The 23,199-nt window shown below is 49.0% G+C and overlaps 1 protein-coding gene across 1 annotated transcript in view; it reads right to left on the reverse strand.

Annotated features, from left to right (window-relative positions):
* CCDC150 (coiled-coil domain containing 150) overlaps positions 1-23,199 on the reverse strand; it is a 917,521-nt gene that overhangs the window by 334,928 nt on the left and 559,394 nt on the right. The window contains exon 16 of the mRNA XM_069618819.1: positions 17,224-17,331. Within this exon, the coding sequence (XP_069474920.1) occupies positions 17,224-17,331 (108 nt within the window). The remainder of the gene's footprint in view (positions 1-17,223; positions 17,332-23,199) is intronic.

The following is a 23,199-nucleotide window of genomic DNA, read 5'->3' on the forward strand; positions in this document are numbered from 1 at the left end:
CCTGTGTCTTGATCCATTATGCCTTCACAGTACCCTGGTCATCTTGAAAGATATCTTGCACTGTATCCTCTGTGACATCAATGACACTGAGATGGTGACCTATGCATTGTGTGTATTCTTCGTGATTTTGCTGGTGGCTCTCCTTCACTTGTAACTATATACATTTTCTTTATAAGTATGCGTTTCAAGAAAATTTACAAATTAGGAAGCCTTATCCATAGTTTCTTCAAATCGTTCCCTGGTCCATGGACTGGTTGTGGGTGTATCTTGCAGGGAGAAAATGATTGCCTAAGGATCAACAGTATGTTGTCTTATGTAAAGCCTGTGATAACAGAGAAGTGGCCCTTGTGTATTCTTTGGCAACTTGTGTAGATGTTAAATCAGTTGCATTCGTAGATTTTGATTCGTCTAGGGATGCATCTTGTGTTTTCGATGTATGTTTCGATACTTTTTTTGATGTGGGCGAACGCAAAATATGGTCCGTCGATGTTTCACGCACGGCAACTGGAGCGCTCAGCATCTGCTTATATTTAGATCCAACTCAGCGTGTATGTTTGGAGCCATAAGCGCAGAGGGCTTTGGATGCGCCAAGGTAGAAAACCCTGAAGTGCCTTCTGCTGCTGTGTGGCTGTCTTTTGACGGATTCGAAGAATGGCTCAGGGATGTGCTTATGATGGTGCATATGACCCCCCTTGGGGTATGTGCTTGTGTGTGCCCTTGTCGCCAGGTGTTTTCCCCACAGCAGAATGGTACACAGTCTGCTAACTCCACTCCAATGTCTTCGGTGTCAGAAAGGCACCAACGCCGCTCTGATCTTCCTCTGATTCATATGCGCTGAATATAAATCAGACAAGGCCTGCATGCCGTAGGCCACCCACCGCTTAGTGTGTCTGAGTGTTTTAGGCCAACAGAGTTTACACACTGAACAGCGCTTTTCACAATGATCCCGGAGAAGACAGTTGTTACACATGTTGTTACATATGTTATGTGCGTCTTTCAATGGGAATTTACAATTGTATGAAGGACTTAATTTAAAGGGTGTCCTTTCTAAATCTATACATATATTTGTGAAAGTTTGTTTGTATGTTCAGGGGTGGCCACTGCCCCATAACAGTTGGTGGGCTGAACCTTTGGCCCAAGGTCGGTGTACTGTCGATAGTGAAATCTGACCAACTCCACCCATTCGCCGTGCACAGGGCGGGTTCCAGCCCTGTGTTATCAATATAGGCGGTTTCAGGAGATCGACGATTTTGCAACTTTTCCAACAATGGGAAGTTAGGACACAAGGTCAGCATACTAGTCTGGGTGTACTGGTTATAGTGACATTTGACCAACCCCACTCATTTGCCCTGGACATCGGTGAAGCAGGGTCCGGCCCTGTGCTATCAGTATAGGCAATTTCAGGAGATTGCTGATTTTGCGATTTCAAAAATAGCCAGTTATGACACAATAAAATGTACACAAGGCGATAGCAGACCCCCACGTGCATGTCAGCTACAGACCCGTGCAATGCCCGGTGGTACCGCTAGTTTATCTATAAAGGCAGCTAGACAGTAGTATAAAAAGGGAATAGTGAGAAGAGACATTCTCTGAGAGCAATGAAAATGTTAAATCCCCCCACTCTCCCTACTCCAAAGGCAGAAGCTTGATGTAGGCCAAAGCCAGTGGCGAGTTGCGGAAGATGTCGTGGAGAAAGCCTTCAGTCGTTTGAAAGCTTGTCGCTGAATACCGCTTGTGGAAACGGGCGCCAGAGATGCATCTATCGAAAGACGCATCGATAAGAATTAACAAAATATAATTTAACGATATCAAAAGTAGCATAGCTACAAAATCCGCATAAGACCGACAGACCACAATGGTGGAAAAAAACAATCTGAGGACCTCCACACATAAAGGACCATGGGCACAATAAACGTCACACTAGGGATAGTATTACAAACACGCCCTGTCGATGTCCCTTTTTGATCATCGAAAACAAGTCATGCAATACTCTGCACTTACCAATAGATGTCGACCTACGCAAAGCATGTGATTCTAAGCAGATCCACAAGCCTTAGAAATATATGTATTTTAGCACGAAGTGAAACGTGCATTAACAGGCTACACATTTCTACAAATGTAAAAGTAAAAAAAAATAAACTTCAGGGCTCAGTCCAATGTTAAAGGATACTAGAGAGTTTGGCTACCAATTGTGATGTCACCAGTCCTAAGCAACAGCTAGAATAAACTGAAAGCTACAAACTAGAGAAACTCCAAAAGAACAAAAAGACTTTCACTGCGCTCCATTCCATAGGATGAGTTTTTGGGCCCAACTGTTTGCTTAACAAGAGCGCATGCGGGGGGTCGTGGCCAGCTAGCGAGCAATGGAGACGTGAGCCCAGGGAGCTCTGGCAAGTGCCAAACAAATCCTGCACAATATCCTGATTTTTCGTGTGGAAATGACTCACAAATGATCCGACCCGTCTCCTGACCGCCTGGTCCCTCTACAAGCCAAGTTTGGTACATCAATTCGGCGGAATCCCAGAGAAATCCCCCGCGGCGAAACAGACCCGGAGACGTCCGCCAGCGGGAAGATCCAAGATGGCCGCCGGCACCCGAAGACTGAAGGGATCCCTGCCCCGCTCTCAATAGCCTGCGCTCTGGGGACGGCCGCTGTGCAGCGGAGGAAAGCCGGCACACACAAACAGATCCTGTGCTTGAGCTGGGGTGAGAACATGCAGCGACGTGCCACACGGTGCCTGGCCGGGAGTGTTGTTTCCCCGACGAGCTGAGAAGTGACCTGCGGCCTTGGTACCCTCGGTGCCTCCGGGGGCAATCGACGAGTGACGGCCCTGCTGTACCGTGGGGGAGCTGCCCCAGGGCTCAACCGCCTGGAACACTGCCCAGCTCCGAACATTACCCCGCAGCGCCGCACTGAAAAAGAGCTGCGGAAATGGCCCAAGACCCGAGAGGGGATCCCCCCCCCTATCCCCTCCTGGAGGGTGCACTTCGAGGGACCATCCATATATTCGGCGGCGGGAGGAGCAGGAGCACGCTGCTGCCGACACCAGCACCAAGTAAGTGCTCGGGAAGCTCTGAACACTACTCCGCAGAACCATGGCGCTGCACTGAAGGAGAGCCACGAACACGGCCCTGGGCCCGTGGGGGGAACCCCCTCTCCCTCCCCACCTACTCAGCAGAGGGAAGTGTGCGCTGCCGCTGACACCAGCACCAAATAACCCTCCGGGGGAGCCCTTTGCAGCGGCGCGACTGCCCTCCACCCCCCCATAGGACACCTAAAGGGAACTTGGAGGGGAACGAGACCCACCCGACGCAGTGACCCCCAACCCACAGCCGCACTAGGTGGGGGATCAGAGGACTACTGTGCGACAAACGGGAACGTCACCAAGCGGAGAAAACTCCTAATTAAAAGAAAACCTCCTGAAACTAATGAAAAATGTGCCCTAGTCCGGGGGCCCACCTTAAGATGTCCGGGGAAGAATCCACCGGGTGCACACCAGAGACTTTTCCCATACAGGAGGTGTGGAATCAGCTAGGTGCAAGGCTGATCACACAGGCCTGATTCCCCCCGGAAACGCACCAAGATATAAACGACGCTGAAGGCTCCCTCAAGACCTGGTGTTCTTGACCCGCAGTACAACGCTGCACTAGCTCAGAGAGTCCTAACTGCAGGAAAGGGACAATTCAAACAGGAATACTGGTACTGAAAACCAGAACAAGACTGGAATCAAGGGGTGAGAGTGTTCCGGGGCTCGAAACCACAGTTGTTTTTGCACGTACCTCTGCAACCATAATAAGGAACACCCTTACAACAGTGAGGCACGGAAACCACGCTGCCGCTGCCATGGGCAAAGATAGACAAAAGAAAGCGTCCACGCAGAATAGCATGGATCAATACGCTGTCGCCACCACTCCGGCACCGATGGGCCAAACAACGCGGCCGATATCTCCCACAGGCGAGGACAATCTTTCACTGAGGGACGTGATGGCCGCTATTGCTAGCTCGCGCTCCTCCATGGAGATTAAAATGGACAGTATCACGGCAGACGTCTCCTTTTTACGCCATGACCTTCAAAAACTCACCTCCTGGACAGGAGAAGCGGAACACCGCATCTCTGAAGCGGAAGACAACATCAGAGGAATCAACCAACAACTGTCGCAAGCCATGACCCGCCTGAAAACCCTGGAATCGAGAGTCGATGAAGGAGAGGGCAGATCGCGCCACAACAATGTGCGCATTCTTGGGCTACCAGAAGGAGAAGAAGGGCACAGCATGGAGCTATTCTTAGAACAGTGGCTTGCAGATATCTATGCACCCCATTCTTTCTCTAAATTCTTTTCGGTTGAGCGAGCCCATAGGATGCCTTCAGGGAGGCCAATCCCGGGAGCGCCACCCCACACAGTGATCGCTAAACTCTTCAACTACTGGGACAGAGACGCTCTCCTCCAGATGTCGTGCTCGAACGAGACAATTACCCACAATGGATCCCGAATCACATTCTTTCCTGTAAAAGTACCGCGCGCTAACCGATTGCACCACTGGAGCTTGATCACATTCTTTCCTGACTATACCCGAGAGGTTCAACGGGCACGGCAATCCTTTGAACCACTTAAGAGACAGCTAGCCCTCATGAACGTCAAATACGGGCTGCTCTTTCCACCACAGCTTAAAATGTATCATAAGGGATCCACAGTACACTTTACCGACCCGCAGGAGGCATGGAAGTGTGCGGAAACGCACATCGAAGGCGACTGGAATGCGAGACCGACGAGACACAGAGGGAGACCCCGGCCCGGACGGGACCGTCCCTCACCCGTAAGAGATCCTGGAAGGTTAGAACTGGAAGCCCCAGAACAGGGGGCAAACCAGAATGAAAGATGAGCAGGCAATGATCCTACACCAAAGGAGCTTCATGGATCGCAGCTATGCAAAGATACGCTGTTCCTCGAACTAGCTTCATTGCTGGGTGGATTGCTCCAACACGAAAAACTCGACCGAATGGCGCAGGAAATGGGGCAGACTGTTTCTTCTCGCCATTGTTCCTGACATTAGTTAAAGTGTGACTTAAACCCCTAAGGTTTGGAAGATCAGTGATGTTCGGGCGACAGGTACTTCAAGTTGGGGTGGAGCATAGGGAGGGGGGAGGAGGGGAATGTTTTCATGATGTTTTGTTAATTCGGGACTATGGCATGCTCAAACAATCACCCAATCACAACCCTGTGCACATTACACCCTGCAGCACCATGTATCGGGATCCTACTCCCGCAAGATATACCAATGGGAGGTTGGGCAGCTCTCCCGACTAAGACATCCTTCAAGCCCTCCAACACGAGTTTTAGATGGCACAATCACAAACCCACTCACCACCGGCTGAATGCCCCAGATCCCTCAGGTTGCTCACCTGGAATGTGAATGGAATGGGCTCTGGAATTAAGAGACGCCTAATTAGACAATTCTTGATTAGACACTCTCCCGATGTGGCCCTGTTATCTGAGACACACCTAGCGGGAACACACTGTACCCTTTTCCAGAGAACCAACTACCGGGCCGCATTCCACGCGGGGTACACAATGGAATCCAGGGGCACCCTTATCCTTATACACAAAAGACTACCGTTCTCACCACAGGTCATAGAACAGGACTCTCGAGGTCGCTATGTATTCATCATGGGTTCGCTCTGGGGGGAGACATTGGCCATTGTGTCGATATATTCCCTGCCCGGATTGGGCCAGGACTTACTGGATGACCTAACCACTCTTATGGGAAAACACCAGCCAGATCGGTGGATACTGGGGGGAGATTTCAGTGATGTTATGTGCAATACCATAGATCGTACCCACACTAGAGGGCGCAACGCGGATACCCCCACGAGGCTGTCTAACTTTGTGTCCGCCCTGGGCCCTTGCGATATATGGTGGGAACTACACCCCCGAGACAAAGGTTACTCTTCCTTTCGGGTGCCCACGGCTCCCTCTCTAGACTCGATTACCTCTTCCTCCAAAACACAGACCTACACAGGGCGATATCCGCAGCGTTCCTCCCCCGTGGAATCTCGGACCACCCCCCCTGATAATAGAAATGCGAATGCATGGCACAACCCCTCCTAGAACATGGAGACTAAACAACTACCACCTTGGGTTCCCCGAACTGGTTGACCGCCTCACGGAAGTTTCTAATGAATATTTTGATATAAATGAAACGGCAGTGGACAACCCAGTAACGGTGTGGGAAGCTTACAAAGCAGTGCTGCGTGGAGAAATAATCTCCTGGTAGTGTATAAAAAGAGGGAGAGACTCCAATAAATAATAGAGGCAGAAGGCGAAATGATCCAGTCCGAGACCATGCACGCTCTTGACCCTACCCCACAGACCCAAAGGTCCCATAAACTAGCCACAGAGAGCCTCAGAAATACCATGCTGGATAACGCCAAGCAAGCCCACTGGGACTCCAGAGCGAGGATATACGAATTGGGGGACAAAGCAGGCAAAATGCTAGCCTGGCTTGAAAGAAGAGATGAGGGGAGACGCTACGTCCGGGAAATCGTTACTCTAAGTAATGAGAGGTACTAGACGGATGCCGAAATAGCGGAGGCCTTCGCCCAATTCTATGCAGAACTATATTGAGCCCCGACAGGGGGCGTGGCCAGCGCCGATGGTGTAAAGACGTGTCTGTGAGGAGCTCCCGTCTCGATCCTGGCCTAGATCCTTAATTCGATCGAAAATTTTGACCTGAACAAATTCCAAGCCCATACTCCGGTGGGGGAAGCGATTCTGGCCCTGCCCGGCGCAGGAACGAAGAGAAACGGAGCCGGCGTCCCTGAAAACGCAGCATCCGAACTGATACCCCCGGGAGAAACAAGATGGCGGACGGCGCCGAGGCCTGACGGAAGAGCAGTTTAAGCCGGCAGCGAGGCAGCAGGGAGAAGGTCGCGTCGAAGGAGTCCCTGTGAGTAGAGCGGAAAGACCCCAGTGGAAACCAGGCGCAGGACCGGCCGCCCTTAGATCTCCCTCCCCCCCAGAAGCCCCTGAGCGCACAGGAGAGCCTCCGCATTACCCAGGGGAGCGAACGGAACTACATCCGAGGCCCTGGGACCGCTGCAGAGGAGACACAGGGGGTAAGCGGACCGCTGCCATTTCGAGGGAGACCCGTCGGTGAACTGCCAGCCGCGAGTGCGGTGGGGCTCCGTGGGCCAGTGAGGCAGCAGAGTAAACGAACCCTTGCCGCTGTCGTTACAGCGTACTGCACGGGGCCCTCCTCCCTCCCTGAACAGGCAACCGCGCGGTTGAAGAGGGAACGGTCCACGCTCAGATGAACCGGAAGACTTGCAGACCCTAACCCAACACCGGGGAGCAGGAACTCGCCCGTGCCGCAGACAGCAGGGCCTAGCAGGGTTACAGGACAGCGGCAGAGCACTCCATTGCCCAACCGGGAGAATACCCTGCGCAGGAGCGTATACTTAATTGCACCCCCCCTGTGTTCTCCGGTGCCATCACGGACTAACACTGTGCATCACTGCATAACGCTCGCCTTGTTACTCACCGTCTAAGGGCTCGTATCTGCCTCCACAACATTAAGAGGGACTAATGTCTACCTCACGAAACAAAAACAGGGGTGCAACAATCATGGACTCGTTCTCAGGGGCTAAACCTAAACAGTCCAGCCAATATGAGATCCCCACACAGACGGAACCCCCTGCAACAGTTGACGACCCCAGCAACGCCCAAGTGCTGCAGGCCATTGCTACACTCCAAACGTGCATGGAGACCAGGATAGATGAACTTAAGGTAGACATGCAGCTCATCCGCCAAGATGCCCGCAACCTAGCGGAAAGAATAAACACGGTGGAAATAAAACTGCAGGACACCACAGACACTGCCAAGGACTTAAAGCACAAAGTTATCGCACTTGAGAAACAAGTGGCTCATCTCGAGGCGAGGTCTGAGGAAGCAGAGGGAAGGGCCCGCCGCAGTAACATCCGAGTCCTTGGCGTTCCGGAAGGGATGGAAGGTACCGACCCCACGGAATTCATTGAATCCCTATTAATACAAGAGGTGGGAGCTGGCAAGCTTACACAGGGATTCTCCGTCGAGAGAGCCCACCGCTCCCTACAAAAACGACCCCCACCGGGATCACACCCACGCCCGATGATAGCCAAGATTTTAAACTTTCGCGATAGAGAGACGATCCTCAAATTCTCGAGGGACGGAGGCGAGATCAGACGCAATGACTCCAAGATCGTTATCTACCCAGATTATACCCCACAAGTGCAGCGTGCCAGGAACTCATTTATACCTGTCAAAGCCCAACTGCGGAAGCTGGATCTCAAATACATGCTCCTGTACCCCTCGCGCCTTAAGATACTATACAAAGGCAAAGCTGTCTTCATGGAGACTCCGGCAGCAGCCACTATGTGGATGGAGCACAATAATTTGGCTGAGGGAGAGGATCACGCCCTGACGCCCAACGGCTGATCACGAACAGATCTCTTTGCTGTAATGATCAATTGGTTCTTTCAAGGACGGGAGCTATAAGGACTACCCATGGACATTGTCACAACCCACCCCACCCCAAGCATGGCTGGCCTATGGCCAACACCACATCCGCACCTCACGGCCCGGATCGGCCTATGGGTAGCGGAAGCCCCCGAGCGTTGTCCTCCCAGAACGACTGCTGGGGGCAACACACAGTTATCTTTCATATTCGATCCACCTGTTCGAGTGGAAGTTAAATTTGTTCATAAGTCTCCGTTTAATATATCAACACAACAATCATGGGCAACAGGAAGATTACAATGCGCATTGCTGACGGCCGACCCAGGGGGCATTTGTTCAGCACACGAAGCTGGCTTGAAGACGGTTGAGACCACCATGAGTTCAGCGCTCCAACTCCTCTGCCACCATCATGTCTACACGCCTTAAGATCGCCACTTGGAATGTGAGAGGTTTGGGTACCTACTTACGCCGCAACAGAGTTAAATCCTTTCTACACAGGAAGAAGATAGGGCTGGCCCTATTACAAGAAACCCACTTAACCAAGGAATCCACCGCGACGCTCCAATCATACTGGGGTGGACAGGGGTTCGGGTCCGCCTATTCTAAATTCGCAAGAGGGGTGTTCACTTGGATCAGCCCTCACATCCCCTTCCAGCTCAAAAAAGCCGAACAGGACCCGGAAGGAAGGTACGTGATACTCTGGGGCCACATCGAACAAACTGAGGTATGCATTGTCAATTCATACCTCCCCAACAACAATATCCCCGCGCACCTTGCTATGTTGTACACAAAGATTACACTGTATAGAGACACATTCTTTATCTGGGGAGGCGATTTTAATTGCGTCAGTGACTCAGTGCTTGACAGATCTGCTCCTCCCTTGGGGGGCCCGTCGACCGCTACCACCGCCATGAATGTCATGCTGAACCGCCTAGACCTGGTAGACATCTGGCGGGAGCAACACCCAGGGGATCGAGGCTATTCCTTCTACTCCTCGCCACATAATCTTCACACCAGAATTGACTACCTCTTTACTGGCAGAGAAAGCTTTCCCCAGATTGCTTCTTCCAATTATTTGGGCCGTACCATCTCTGATCACTCCCCCCTGGTAATTGAATGGAACATTACGGGCCCCAGACCTCCTATACCTACATGGAGGATGCCCACCGAGGCACTTAAAGATTCGGAGTTCAGGGAAGATCTCAGGGAATCCCTAGAGGACTACATTCGTGAGAATAAAGACAGCGTTGACCACCTAAGCACAGTCTGGGATGCTCTCAAAGTGGTTGTAAGGGGAGAGGTCATAGCAAAGGCTGGAGGAATGAGAAAACGCCTAAGATCTGAACTTGAATTACTAGAGACTGAAATAGAACAGCTAGAATCCAACACCCTGGACCCCCAACCGCAGGAAGACAGGCTTGCCAGTACAAGGGCCACCTGCAAGGAAGCCTGGGACAGACTGGCCAAATTTGATTATATCACCAGAACCAATAAAGCACACGCCCACGCTGATAAACCTGGTAGACTGCTCGCCTGGCTGTGTAGGAAAGAACACCCTAAACATCCGACTACAGCCTTAAGAGATGCTGATGGCACATTACATCGGACCCAACATGGGATTAACGACACTTTCGGGCAGTTTTATGCCCAACTATACTCCCATAATGACGTGGTGCCCCCTGAGGAAATTTCAAACACCTTGGATGAAATTGGCCTGCCCCTACTCCCGCCGTCACATAAGGAGGCTTTGGATGCTGATATCACCATAGATGACATAACCGATGCCATCAAGTCTCTGGCCACTTGTAAGGCCCCGGGCAGTGATGGGCTACCTGCCGAATTTTACAAAACCTACGAGCCGGAATTGACTCCGCTGCTGCACGAGGTGTTCCTAGAGGCCTACGAGACGGGTATCCTGCCTGGGAGCATGCGTGAGACTTTGGTGGTTCCGCTCCTCAAGCCAGGTAAACCTGCAGATGACTGTGACTCCTATCGCCCTCTCGCGATGCTCAATTATGATGTCAAAATTCTTACAACCATTCTGGCTAAGCGGCTGTCCAGGGTGATCGGAGGAGTGGTGCACCCCGACCAGAGCGGCTTTGTGCCGGGCCGCAACACCACTGCCAACCTTCGTAGGCTACAACATGTATTATCACATTCCACTCATGTGGGGGAATCTTATGCCTTGCTCTCTTTGGACGCCATCAAGGCGTTCGATTCTATTTTCTGGGAATGGCTAATTGCGGTGCTCCGGGAGTTCGGCTTTGGAGAACGATTCGTTAGATGGATCACAGTTCTCTACACTAAACCACGAGCACGAGTAAAATCTGGCCGGCTCATCTCCACGGCATGGGACATACAAAGGGGCACGAGGCAGGGCTGCCCGCTCTCCCCTATGTTATATATACTTGGGCTCGAACCCATCGCCATCTTTTTTAGGAAACAGTTCTTCGATGCTGGTATAAGGCTAGACGGGGTGGACCACATAATTTCCCTGTATGCAGATGATGTCCTCCTTTATGTGAGGGACCCGCAGTTGAATGTCCCGACCATGCTGGAGGTCCTCGGCAACTTTGCCAAGGTATCAGGCATACACTTCAGCAGACATAAGTCTTGTCTGTTTCCGTTAGGCGCCCTCCAAAACACACACGTCGATGACCTCCCCTTGCTGGGTATAAGTTGGCGCCCCATCACGTTCCGCTATCTGGGCATTAATATTTATCACACGCCTGAACTTATGCACGTCAACAACACGGCAGCGGCGCTGCCTCCCTTGCGCAGGTCGATTAAGTTTTGGGCTCGCCTCCCCCTATCCATGATGGGCAGGGCTTCCATCATCAAGATGATTGTTCTCCCCAGATTTCTTTATGGTTTCCAAAACATTTTTTATTATATTAGGACACCCTTCTTTCGCCTTTTGGGGAAGATACTTAAAGACTTCCTGTGGGGAATTAGTAGGCACAAATTTGCATTATCCACGCTGACCCTACCCTATGAGCAGGGAGGCATTCGGCTCCCTGATCTGGAGCGATACTACCTGGCTGCCCAACTAAGCTTCGTGGCTAAATGGCTAGCTGATGATGACACCCCCGAAACAGCGCTTTTACAACGCTCAATTGCTCCGATCCGGCTAAACGAACTCATCTGGGCCCCTCAATGTCTTGTGGATGGGATCCCATATTTAGCTACCCTGGGTCGTCAGATATGGCAAAGGGTTAAAATTCTTCTCCACTTGAAACATAGATATACTCCGGACACACCGCTCCTGGCCGACCTGTGTCAGAACTCTGTAGACCTTGCTTCCATTAGATACTGGGAAAGGCTGGGAGTGTACACTTGGGGGGATCTATATAACGAGGGCTCCTTCCGGGATTTCTCCTCCTTGCAGTCAGTAGATGGCGTCCCGGCTGGCCAATTCCTTTGGTACTTAAAGATCCGTAAATTTGCTCGGACCAAATGGGACGCGTGGCCAGAAGAACCTGAAACTGACCCCTTCATAACACTCCTATATAGTTTGGGAGATGGATGGAGGCCTGTGTCCCGTATATACAGCCACCTAATCGATAGGCCCAATCCCCGCAGTCAGGATCTCAAACTCAAATGGGAAGGAGACTTGGGGCATGAATTGTCTGAAGCAGAATGGGGTAGAGCACTAGCGTTTCCCAACGTGGTATCTAGAAACTCTAGATTTAAATTGATTCAGCTTAATATGTTATATCGCTCGTACCTGACACCACTTAGAATAGCCAAAATATATGGGCTACCCCAACATAACTGCCCTTGGTGCGGCAGAGATGAAGCAAATCTTTTACACATGTTCTGGGGATGTGTCCAGGTCCGGCAACTCTGGGCGAAGGTGGAACTCCTCTGTAGCGAGGCAGGCATGACCAGATATGAGTGGACCCCAAAGGAGTGCCTTCTCGGAACGTATCCCAGACTGGCCAAGTTCAAACACTCAGTTAAGCTCATGGACCTAGTATGCATTCTGGTCAAAAGGACCATTGCTATGGCCTGGAAGCGACCTGGAGGCCCACGATACCAGGTATGGCGTAACGAACTGGAGCGCTGGATAGGGGCAGAAACCTCTGCTTGGGAGGATGGGGTCACCACATCCCCCGAAGACACGAGCTTGGCACTTTCTGCCTGGAAAACTCTCACCTGGGCCTTACTTAACCCCCCCAATGACGATAAACCCCCTTGAGTAACTTGCCACTATCGAAACATGCTATCTGACACAGAACATTTGCGCAGTCCATAACTTGAACTTATTTGTTGCCTGATCTTCCTACGTTGCTTACGCCACTGACCATACGGAGACTTGTTAATGTTGTTTACGTTTTGTTGTTTCTGTTTAATTGTTAATTTCTATTTGGCCTATCTTGATTAATCCTGACTTATACCAATGTGATCGCACAATGTTACGATGCAACTGTCTCTTATATAAATGCCAATAAAGAAATTTGAAAATAAAAAAAAATTGAGCCCCGACATTGCCACTCGACCCGACTCTGCTAGACGATGTAGTACTCCCATCATTGACAGCACAACCGCGAGCGGAATTATACTCCGATCTCTCCGAGTCCGAAATAGCCGAAGCCCTAGCGCAACTCCAAACGGTGAAAACACCAGGCCCTAGCGGATTCCCGGCCGAAGCTTGGCAAAAGCTTGGAGGGAACAAAATAGCAACTCCCCTCTACAAAATGCTCCTCGGCGCCCATGACCAAGGCAGCCTCCCACCAGACCTATGTAAAGCCACTATTGTGGTCATTCCCAAACCTGATAAACCCCCGGAAATGTGCGCCTCTTACAGGCCTATCCCACTAATTAATAGTGAAGCCGAGGTCCTAGCCAAACTCCTAGCCAATCGACTACAGCCAGTGGCCCACACCCTGATCCACCCGGATCAATGTGGCTTTATGCCACACAAATCAACCCGAATGAATCTGCGTCGACTCCACTTGCCGCTAGAGCGGGCCCCAGTCATCGACACCCCTCTCGCCTTATTGGCAATAGATTTCAAAAAGGCCTTCGACTCAGTCAGGTGGGGCAGCCTCTGGGAAATCATGAGACGCATGGGGTTTGGCGAAGGCTTCCTGGGATGGGTAAAATTACTCTACACGAATGTTCAGGCGGATGTCAGGGTGAATGGTTGGCCCTCTCGGTCCTTCCCTCTGGGGAAGGGCATGAGACAGGGTTACCCCCTCTCTCCCCTTCTTTTTGCCCTGGCAATTGAGCCTCTCGCCCTGTGGCTCTGCCAAAATGCAGCCTGGACAGGATTTAGATGGCCTGAAGGGCATGAGGACCGAATTACCTTGTACGCAGGTGACCTCCTGATATATCTGGGGGACCCAGCCTGGTCCTGCCCTATAGTGACACAAATGCTTATCCGTTTCGGTGAATTTAGTGGGCTTAAAATTAATTGGGGGAAATCAGTCCTCTTCCCGGTGAAAGGAGGTGCACAGGTCGACCCCCAGGAATGCCTGTACCGATTGGAACCGCAGGGCTTTCAATATTTGGGGATCTGGGTGACAACAGACCTCACTGGTTATGCAACACATCATTCAACCGGTCCTGACCATTTTGTCAGTGACGTCCACCACTGGAAGCTTCTCCCCCTCACACCCGTGGGGAGAGCCGCACTCTTTAAGATGATGACTCTCCCAAGGTTTCTCTAGGTCTTACAGAATGCCCCACTAAAGATCCCAGACTCCGACTTCGATCAGGTCGAAACCCTCCTTCGGGAACTCATATGGGGTGGAGGCCAAACAAGGATAGCGCTAACCAGGCTCCAAAGATCGATCTGGGAGGGCGGGCATGGGGTTCCCCGCCTCCAAACCTATTATTGGGCTTCGCAACTTGCAGTGGTCAATAACCTGCTCCACAGAGACAGGGAACTCCCCCACATCGGGGCTGAGATCGCCGCTATGCATGGCACCGACCCACGGCACTTACTATTTCAAACCCTCCCGAGACCCCCCCCACCAACGACCACGACTCACATTATTGCTGTTTGGAAGCAAGCGCACAGATTCGTAGGGTGGGAAAATAAAATAACCACGGCACAACCCCTGTGGGGAAATAGCAATCTGTCCGAGATAAGGAGGCTTGACCCGTGGCCCCGGGGGGTAAGGGCCGGGATTCTGAGAGTTGAAGACATTCTTGATGAGGGGGAACTGGCCCAGTTTGAAGCCCTCCAGCAAAAATTCCAACTCCCGGGTACTGAGCGATACCACTATGTACAACTGGCCCATGCCCTGAGAAACCATATACCTGTAAATGCCAGCATCCCAGACTACACACCAATAGAGCGCAACATGCTACCAGCCTTCATCCCCACCAAATGCACCTCCATTCTATACAATGCTATCACATTCTTTGCCACACCTTAACTGACGGGATTAAAGGCCAAATGGGAGGTGGACGTATGGGAGATAGACCCAGAAGACTTGATCCAAGCACTAATGCATTCAAGGGAGGTGGCCATCTCCTCCAGGCTTCGGCTGGTCCAATTGAAAATCTTGCATAGTCTATTACCCCAGAACGATATTATATAGGTGGAAGAGAGCCTCAAACCCAAACTGTCTCCGATGCGGAGAGGAAAAGGGGACCTTTTTTCACATTCTATGGGCATTCCCCCGAATCCACACTTTCTGGAAAGATTGCTCTTAATAAATGGGAATGGTTGGTCCTGAACACAGCAGCGGGACTGAGGAAGCGTAACATAGCGCAAAAATGGGGAGCCCCGGAGTCCCCAACTATGGAGCAATGGGCAATGGACATATGATTGAACACAGAATATACACCGCTAGAGGCTGCCCTGTAAAGGCGGACAGGATATGGGGGAGGTGGTAAGAGGAAGGACCCTAGATCCTGCTAGACGCAGCGGGGTGATGAGGTTTAATCACACTAAAGACTTGGGGAAATGTTATGGGTGATTGACAACGAACCTGTTAATGATTGACCTTTGATAAGACTTTCTAGTCACTACACGTTGTTGTTGTTTTGATGTGACGTAAAACAATAAAAAATGTTTTATCAAAAAAAAAAAAAAAAAAGAAAACAAGAGCGCATGGGATAAGTCCCCCGGCATTCTGGGGATCATCCAGGACTTTTTTGCATCCTGGCATTTGTAATCATAGGTTAATAATGTGTGAAGCAATACTACTCAGAATGCAAAGAAAAAGAAACCGGTCTGGATGAGCATCTCCCCAATTCCAGGAGGAATGTTGGGATATATGTTCATCCCTTTTCACTAATAGCTTGGGTCTTGGGCCTCAATCTCGGACAGTTAGTTAAAAAAAAAAACATAGTGGTGCTCAACATTTTAATTGTTGAAAGTCTGACAGTACTCACACTGGGCAAAGCCCACCAGAAGTGGACATTGTTTTTGAGCAATTAAGGATACTTTTGTAACTAGGTCACACACACAAAACAGAAAAAGAATACAGAAATAACATGAACTGAAAAAAAAGATCTTGGCGGAGAAGTCTGGGTTACATAGTAGTTTGGCTAAAATAATAGACAGCAGAGAGAAAAGACAAATATATCAAACAGTAAACTCTCTAAACATAATGCAATTCAGGCTTGCTTTAAAAAACGCAGGCAGCAAAGCAATGATAAAGTCCAAAAACAATCCAAAAAAAATTCCAATCAAACAAAACAAACAAATCTTATTGTACTTTCTGGACTCACAAGCTCTTTGTGTGTAACTCTGAAAAAACACCCTCATTTTAGATTGGTCTAGACTGATCTTGTAGCCTTAAACTTGCTTAGTGTTATAGAAGTTAAGATTAGATGGACTAGATTGCTGCGGAGTTGGCAGAGATAAGCAAAACATCTGCAAATAATGGGCTTTTAAGTTATTTTCCTCCCTGTAGGAATCCTTACTAGTCACTGCTTAATTGCTGCTAAAGGTTCATTACATTGATGGTAACGGGCTAAGTAACCTGATGGTTTCTGAGCATAGCCTATTAATCATCATCCAGATTAGAACATCCTCTAAATCGAGAATTCATTGTATAAATCCCTCTCCAGATCAAATTCCTTTAAGAGTCAGTAGTAGGTAGGTAGGATTAAGCAACCGTCTCAAATGGTTTACTCCTTCCAAACCAAATACTAGTCTTGATGTTTTCACGCACTGAAATCTGGATTTGATCCTGTATGTTTCTTGAGCCAGATTATCAAAACAATGGAGAAAATTAATTTAGTACCAATTTTGTTGCTTAGATAATGGGTAATGGAGCATGCCGGTTTTAGGACCAAACCATATTATCTAAACATTTTTTGCTAGGGCAAAAACAAAACAGGTTGCTTTATTTAATAGGTTTGCTTTGTAAGTTTTGATGTTCTGCATCAAACATAGAACAACAGTCTGAATCATTTGCCCCTAATGCAAATGTTTCTGGGTAATATTGATTGTGACAAAGCATGTTTGCCCCATTCTGTGTTACCTAAGCATTTGCATAACGTTTAGCATTTGTGCAAATGGTAGATAATCTGATTCCAGCTATTTCCAGATCTGTTTTTAACAAATCTTCTCTCATCTTTATGAATACAATGTTGAATTTCCAGTATAATCCCTTGTTCTTTTGTAGCCTGCTTAACCAATATTGATCTAAGTCTAAACAGGTATAGAACCCATAAACATCCCTATAACTTTTGCTGCCTTTGTTGCTACTTAAAGTTCTCAAGTCTTTCATTGAACGTTGGACTAGGATGTTCATGTCTCACTTGATTGTACTTCGCCTCCAGGGCCGTGTTCATCTTGCGCAACTGCGTGTTTTCAGAGCGTGCATCTGCCAGGGACTCCAATTCAGTTTCAAGCTGCTGCACTCGCGTCTAGAGGTCAGAGGACAACGCAAAAGAGATTACCAAGATGTGCTGCAATATTGCACAAGTGTGGAAAAGGACATGGTACTGTAACAGTTGAGGTATCAAGATTCACAACTTCCACAGATGATATTAGGGCAACCAGAGGTGCAGCGGGATAAATAGGCCAAAACAGCATTCATTAAATGTTCTGAAGAATGAAATGCACACTTTGTACTTTTGTGCATTATCAAACAGTCAGGGTCAGTAATGCAGAAACCTTTCACTAGTGCAAGTGCAATTAGCACCAGTGAAAAAAAGATTGTAAGTGAAAAAAACATTTGTTAAAAGCATTTTTGCGCCAGGGCAATAATTGACCTAATCGTAGGCCTCTTCCCTAGTGCAAAAAATGCATTGAAAGAATATGATTTTTGCACTTGGCTCAGTGGACAGTTTCTATAATATCGTACCAGATGTCATGCATATTGTCTGATTCGGAAGCAAGGGGTAGAGCTAGAGCTGAACAGTTAGCCAACAGAAATTACACACTAGAATCAAGGATCATTTGAAAGCTATAACGAAATTATGTAGTGCACCTGGACAGAAAACCATTGGGGTCATTTTGTACTGATCGGTGCAGAAAATTAAAGCATAATATTTCTGCCCCAGCTCATTTTAGTCTGGCACAAAAAGGCAGCAAAGCGGAGCTAGCATCTCTGCTTTACTTTCCCCCTTAGTCTCGGAAGAGCACTTGATTTTACGCCAGCGTGGTTTTATGCAGGCGTAAAACCAAAGATACCAGTGGAATATGCCATGATAAAATGCCACCTGCCAATGTTTTATTTCTCTCCAAGGAGAGTAAATGTAAAGAATAAAGGCGATTTTGCTTTGCTTTACTCTTCACTTTTACACTCCGATTTGAGAGTGTTTAAACTTGCATGCAAGGAACTAGCAATTCTTAATTGCAGGTGTTTGTGGTCCCCTCCATCCAATTTGAATTGAATTTACAATGACCCCTTTTGTGTAGATGATCACCTGTATGGCAGAAGGTTAAAACTTGCTGGTCATTCAAACTAGGGAAACAAATGCTTCATTAACACTGTAAAGCTACTTACTTGTAACAAGTATTCTCCAAGCGGTGTAGCTTCTGTAGTCATGAAAACATGTTCTATTTCCCACCCTCTCCCCTTCACCCCCATGATGCAACTCCTGGTCCTTTTTAAACTACCATCATATAATTCTCTAGGGATGACCTGCAGCTAGGGTAAGTGCAGGCCTTTTGCTAGTGGGACTTGCGTCCATCGCGGTAGTTCTACATTATATTTAACTTAACTCTATGCATCCAATCTCCCAGCTTGCAGCTTTTCTTGTTCCTACGCTCCCCGCTTCCCGCCCCACCTACCACGGTCCAATTGGGCCGCTGGTCTTCTTCTTAAGTCAACCCCTCAGGGCAGCCTCTGCGCGGGCAGCCACCAGCGAAGGGACATAAAGCAAAGGTCAGCTCCTGAAGAAAAAGCTCCATTCTGTGTTTGCCCTTGTTCGCCTGGAAAGCCTGCCGCAGTGAACCAGCAGCAACTGATAAGGTAAGTGTGGTCTTAATGGGGATTAGAGCAATTACTGTACTCCAGTAAAGCCCCACCACTCATACTACCTATTGCCATTTACCTACATAAATCGAACGTAAATGCACAAAGTAGTCATATTTTGTATTTAACCGAATTGTGATTAGTAGCCAAAGTTTGCATCTAGCCAAGTGTCTACAATAGCCTACTAGGTAGCAATATTTGGCATTAAGCCTAAAATTGTACTAGGTAGCCATCTCTTGCGTTTAACCTAAATTGTACAAGTTAGCCACATCTTGGTATTTAGCCTAAATTGTACTTTCTTGCCAAATCTTGCGTTTAGCCTAAATTGTACTACATAGCCACACCTTGTGTTTAATATACTAGATGGCCACATCTTGCATTTAACCTAAATTGTACTAGCTAGCCACATCTTGCGTTTAGCCTAAATTGTACTAGCTTGCCACATCTTGTGTTTAGCCTAAATTGCACTAGACACATCTTGCTTTTAACCTAAATTGTACTATGTAGCCATCTCTTGCGTTTAACCTACATTGTACTAGCTAGCTACATCTTGCATTTAGTCTAAATGGTACTAGCTAGCCACATCTTGCATTTAACCTAAATTGTAATAGCTAGCTACATCTTGCTTTTAGGTACTAGCTAGCCACATCTTGCATTTAGCCTAAATTGTACTAGCTTGCCACATATTCCGTTTAGCCTAAATTGGACTAGCTAGCCACATCTTGTGTCTAACTTAAATTGTACTAGGTAGCCATCTCTTGCATCTAGCCTAATTGTACTGGGTAGCCATATCTTGCGTTTTACCCTAAAAAATATAATACGGCAGCCTTATCTATTACACCTAGGAGTCCCTACTACAGTACCAAAGTTTAAACTCAGGGAGTCTATTGTTGTACCATAGCCATTTCTGGGTGTTTCCTTTGCTGTTGCCAAAGTGAGATCTGGGCCATTTCTCATTCGCTCTACCAAAGCTTAATCTCAGTGTTTATATAGCAAGTTGTAATCCACACGTTTCCATTGCTGCTGCCAAAGAATGTTCTAGGCCTTTCCCCCGGACTACCAAAATTAAATCCGGGGGGGGGGGGGGGTATATATTGCAGTGCTAAAGTTCAATCTAGATGGTCTACATCTGTTTCGACCTAGTTCAATCAGAGTGTCTTCCCTCACTACACCAAAGCCAAATCTGGGTGAGTTCAATACTGTGCCAAGTTCAAATCAGAGTGCCTCCTATTGCTTTTCCAAAGTTTATACAGGTGATTTTTCATTACTGTGCCAACGCTGTACCCCAGTGTCTCCTGAGTGCTCTGTCAAAGTTGACACTAGCTTTCACTCCTTGCCCTGCCATATCGGCCCAAACGTACCACACCCATTCCACACATGCCCCTTCCACACACTTCCCTTTCTCAACAGTCCTCCCCACGAGGCAGACATTTTGTCACTCTAAAGGCGTCTCTGGCAGCTCACTGGCACGCCACTCGCCAGAACCCCTACAGTACTCACCAGGCCCTGCCTCGCACAACTCACCCTGCCGGTCCAACTCCACTCCTGACCGCTCCGACTGACTCTTCTCACCTCTAGACCACTCCCACCCACTCCCCTCACCTGCATATAAATAAGGCACCTTGCTGGCGTGCAAACGCCCAAAACCCTGTCTTGACACCCAGCATGCATTTCTCACTACAAACCTGAACCCACCCTCAGCCCCAGCCATGGCATTGTCTCTCAGCTACCGCCTCATTTCCTTCCACCCCAACCACTTCGGACAACTAACTCAAACTTCCCCCTCCCTCAGCACAACACGAGCATCCCTAGCCAACACCCCCCCTTCAGCAAACCCTCCTACCCTCTCACAGACCTGTACCCCTCAAGCACCCCACAATTAGCACTAGCCCTTCTCCTCGCAGACAGCCAGCAACACATTGCTCCCCCATTCTCATGCCAAGGGCACCAAGTGCCTACTGTCCCCAGCCTTCCGCAGCCACTCCTAACCCTGTCCAAGCCGTTTTCACCCTCCCTCCAAAGATCAATATCTCTTAATCCCCCCCTGATCTTCCCACCTAGACACTCCTGCCCCCCTGCCGCCTAACCGGCTACCACTCCCGATGTGACCATTCAGCAAAACTCCCTCACACTATCTTTGCTTACTCATCAACACCAGATCGGTCGACAAAAATAAACACGGCATCTTTGACCTCATAGCCTCTGAAAACCCTGACTTCCTATTCATCACTGAAACCTGGTTCAGTGATGACTTCAACCCCATCGCACACAAGAACTTCCCTCCCGGTTACTCCCTGCTCGTACATAACAGGCCCAGCAAAGGAGGGCGGGGGGGGGGGGATCTAGCCTTCCTCCACAAGCTACATGTTTCAGTGATATCCACCGAGAATCTACCTCGTGGCATTAAATGCAAATCTATTCACGCGAAGTTCCACATCAGCCCTTCCGTCACCCACAGCTTCCTTCTCCTATGCAGGTCACCGGGCTGTGGCCAAGGTTTCACTGACTCGCTCTGCGACTCCCTCGCAACCACGCTGATTCAGCACCCTGCGCTTATTCTACTAGGAGATTTCAACATCTGGTTTGATGTCCCTGCCAACCCCATGACCCGCTTCCTCACCCACAATCCAGAAGCTCTCGGCCAAAAATAACTGATTTCCCTCTGAACCCACATTGCAGGACACACCCTTGATGCACTATTCTGTACAACAGGTCAAGGCGCCCCACTCCCGCTTCACCCCCGGACTGACCACCACACCATACCTTTCTCACTTCAACACATCTCCCACTCCCCTCCTCTTCCTGCAAACATCCCCTCAACTACCCCGGCCACACTCCATCTCTGAAACAAAGTCATCATCAACCCAGACCTGGCCAATTCCCTACTTCTTACACTACCGGATCTCTCTTGCAATGAAAGACAACCCCTCGATCATCCTCTTCGACCAATGGCTCTCCGAATTCATGACCCCCTCACACCATCCCGTCGCCCCTCCCGATGAACAGCCCCACACCAAAGTGGTACACTGCTTTCCTTAACGCTCTCAAAACCTTCAAGCATCGCCTAGAGCAAACCTGGAGGACCAATCCTACCACACAAAACAAAACTGCCTTAGCAAGACTGAAAAGGGCATATTTATACAAAATTAAAACAACGAAAACAAACCTACTATGGACACAGAATTTCCAATCCCAGAAATCCATGCAGGGAACTCCAAAAAATCAGAGGAGAATTCCACTCGGCTAGCTGTCCAAATCCCCCACACCCACTCCCCTAACTCACAAGCTCTCTGCAATGAACATTCCAACATCTTTCATAAAGTTGCTCTTGAAAAACATTGTACCATCACCTCAAAACTAGCTTGGACCTTGCCTTCTACATCGGCCCCCTCTCAGACTTGAACCTTTCCTCAGCCTCCCTACTAACTTTCTCCTCATTCTCACTTCTCTCTCAGGCAATTTCTGCAACCTACTAGTACTTAGCCGACCCTCCTGGAGACCCTTGCCCACCTCTGCTTCTAAAAAAGATCCTTACTTCCACCTGTGCTTGCAGCGTAGCCCGCTCCATCTGGCATTTTCCCAGAGGCCCTCAAAACTTCCCATGTCTAACCACTACTCAAATAACCCACCCTCGACCCCCATTCTTCCCCTCAAGCTAACACCCAATTTCCAACACCGGCTTCATTGCTATATTAATTGTTTGTGCTGCATATAAGCGAGTTGGCCTTTTCACAGAAGCCAATAGACTCCGCGATCCTGCTCAATCAGGGTTATGATCCCTCTGTGGAACGGAATCCTGGCTGGTCTCCATCTGGGATGACCTAAAAAGAATTACTGATTCAGAAGGGTGTGCTGCTCTCATCCTCCTGGATCTATTCCCTGCCTTTGATACTATCAACCACTCAATACTTAGGAACAGGCTCCTCACCCTAGGCATCAAGGACACCACCCTTAATTGGATCACCTTTATTTCCAGCCGCTGACAAATCATTTGCCTCACTCCTTTCTCCTCTGCCCCTCACCTCGTCACAAAAGGGGTGCCACAAGGAGCCTCCCTTTCACCCCTCCTCTTCAACCTCTACCTAAGCCCACTGCCAGCTCTCATCCACTCACACAACCTTAACTGCTACAACTACGCGGAGGACACCCAGATAATTTAAAAAATCCCCAAGACACCAGCCTCTCCACTCCCCGACCTCGCCACTCGGATATCGACCTGTGGATGATGACCAACCACCTTATCCTCAACCCGAGCAAATAAGAACTCACATCATGTGGCAAAACCACTCTGAATGCCCAACCTTTACAGTGG

Source organism: Ambystoma mexicanum, chromosome 10 (assembly GCF_040938575.1).
Source record: "Ambystoma mexicanum isolate Mex_15411 chromosome 10, UKY_AmexF1_1, whole genome shotgun sequence".
NCBI classification, from domain to species: domain Eukaryota; kingdom Metazoa; phylum Chordata; class Amphibia; order Caudata; family Ambystomatidae; genus Ambystoma; species Ambystoma mexicanum.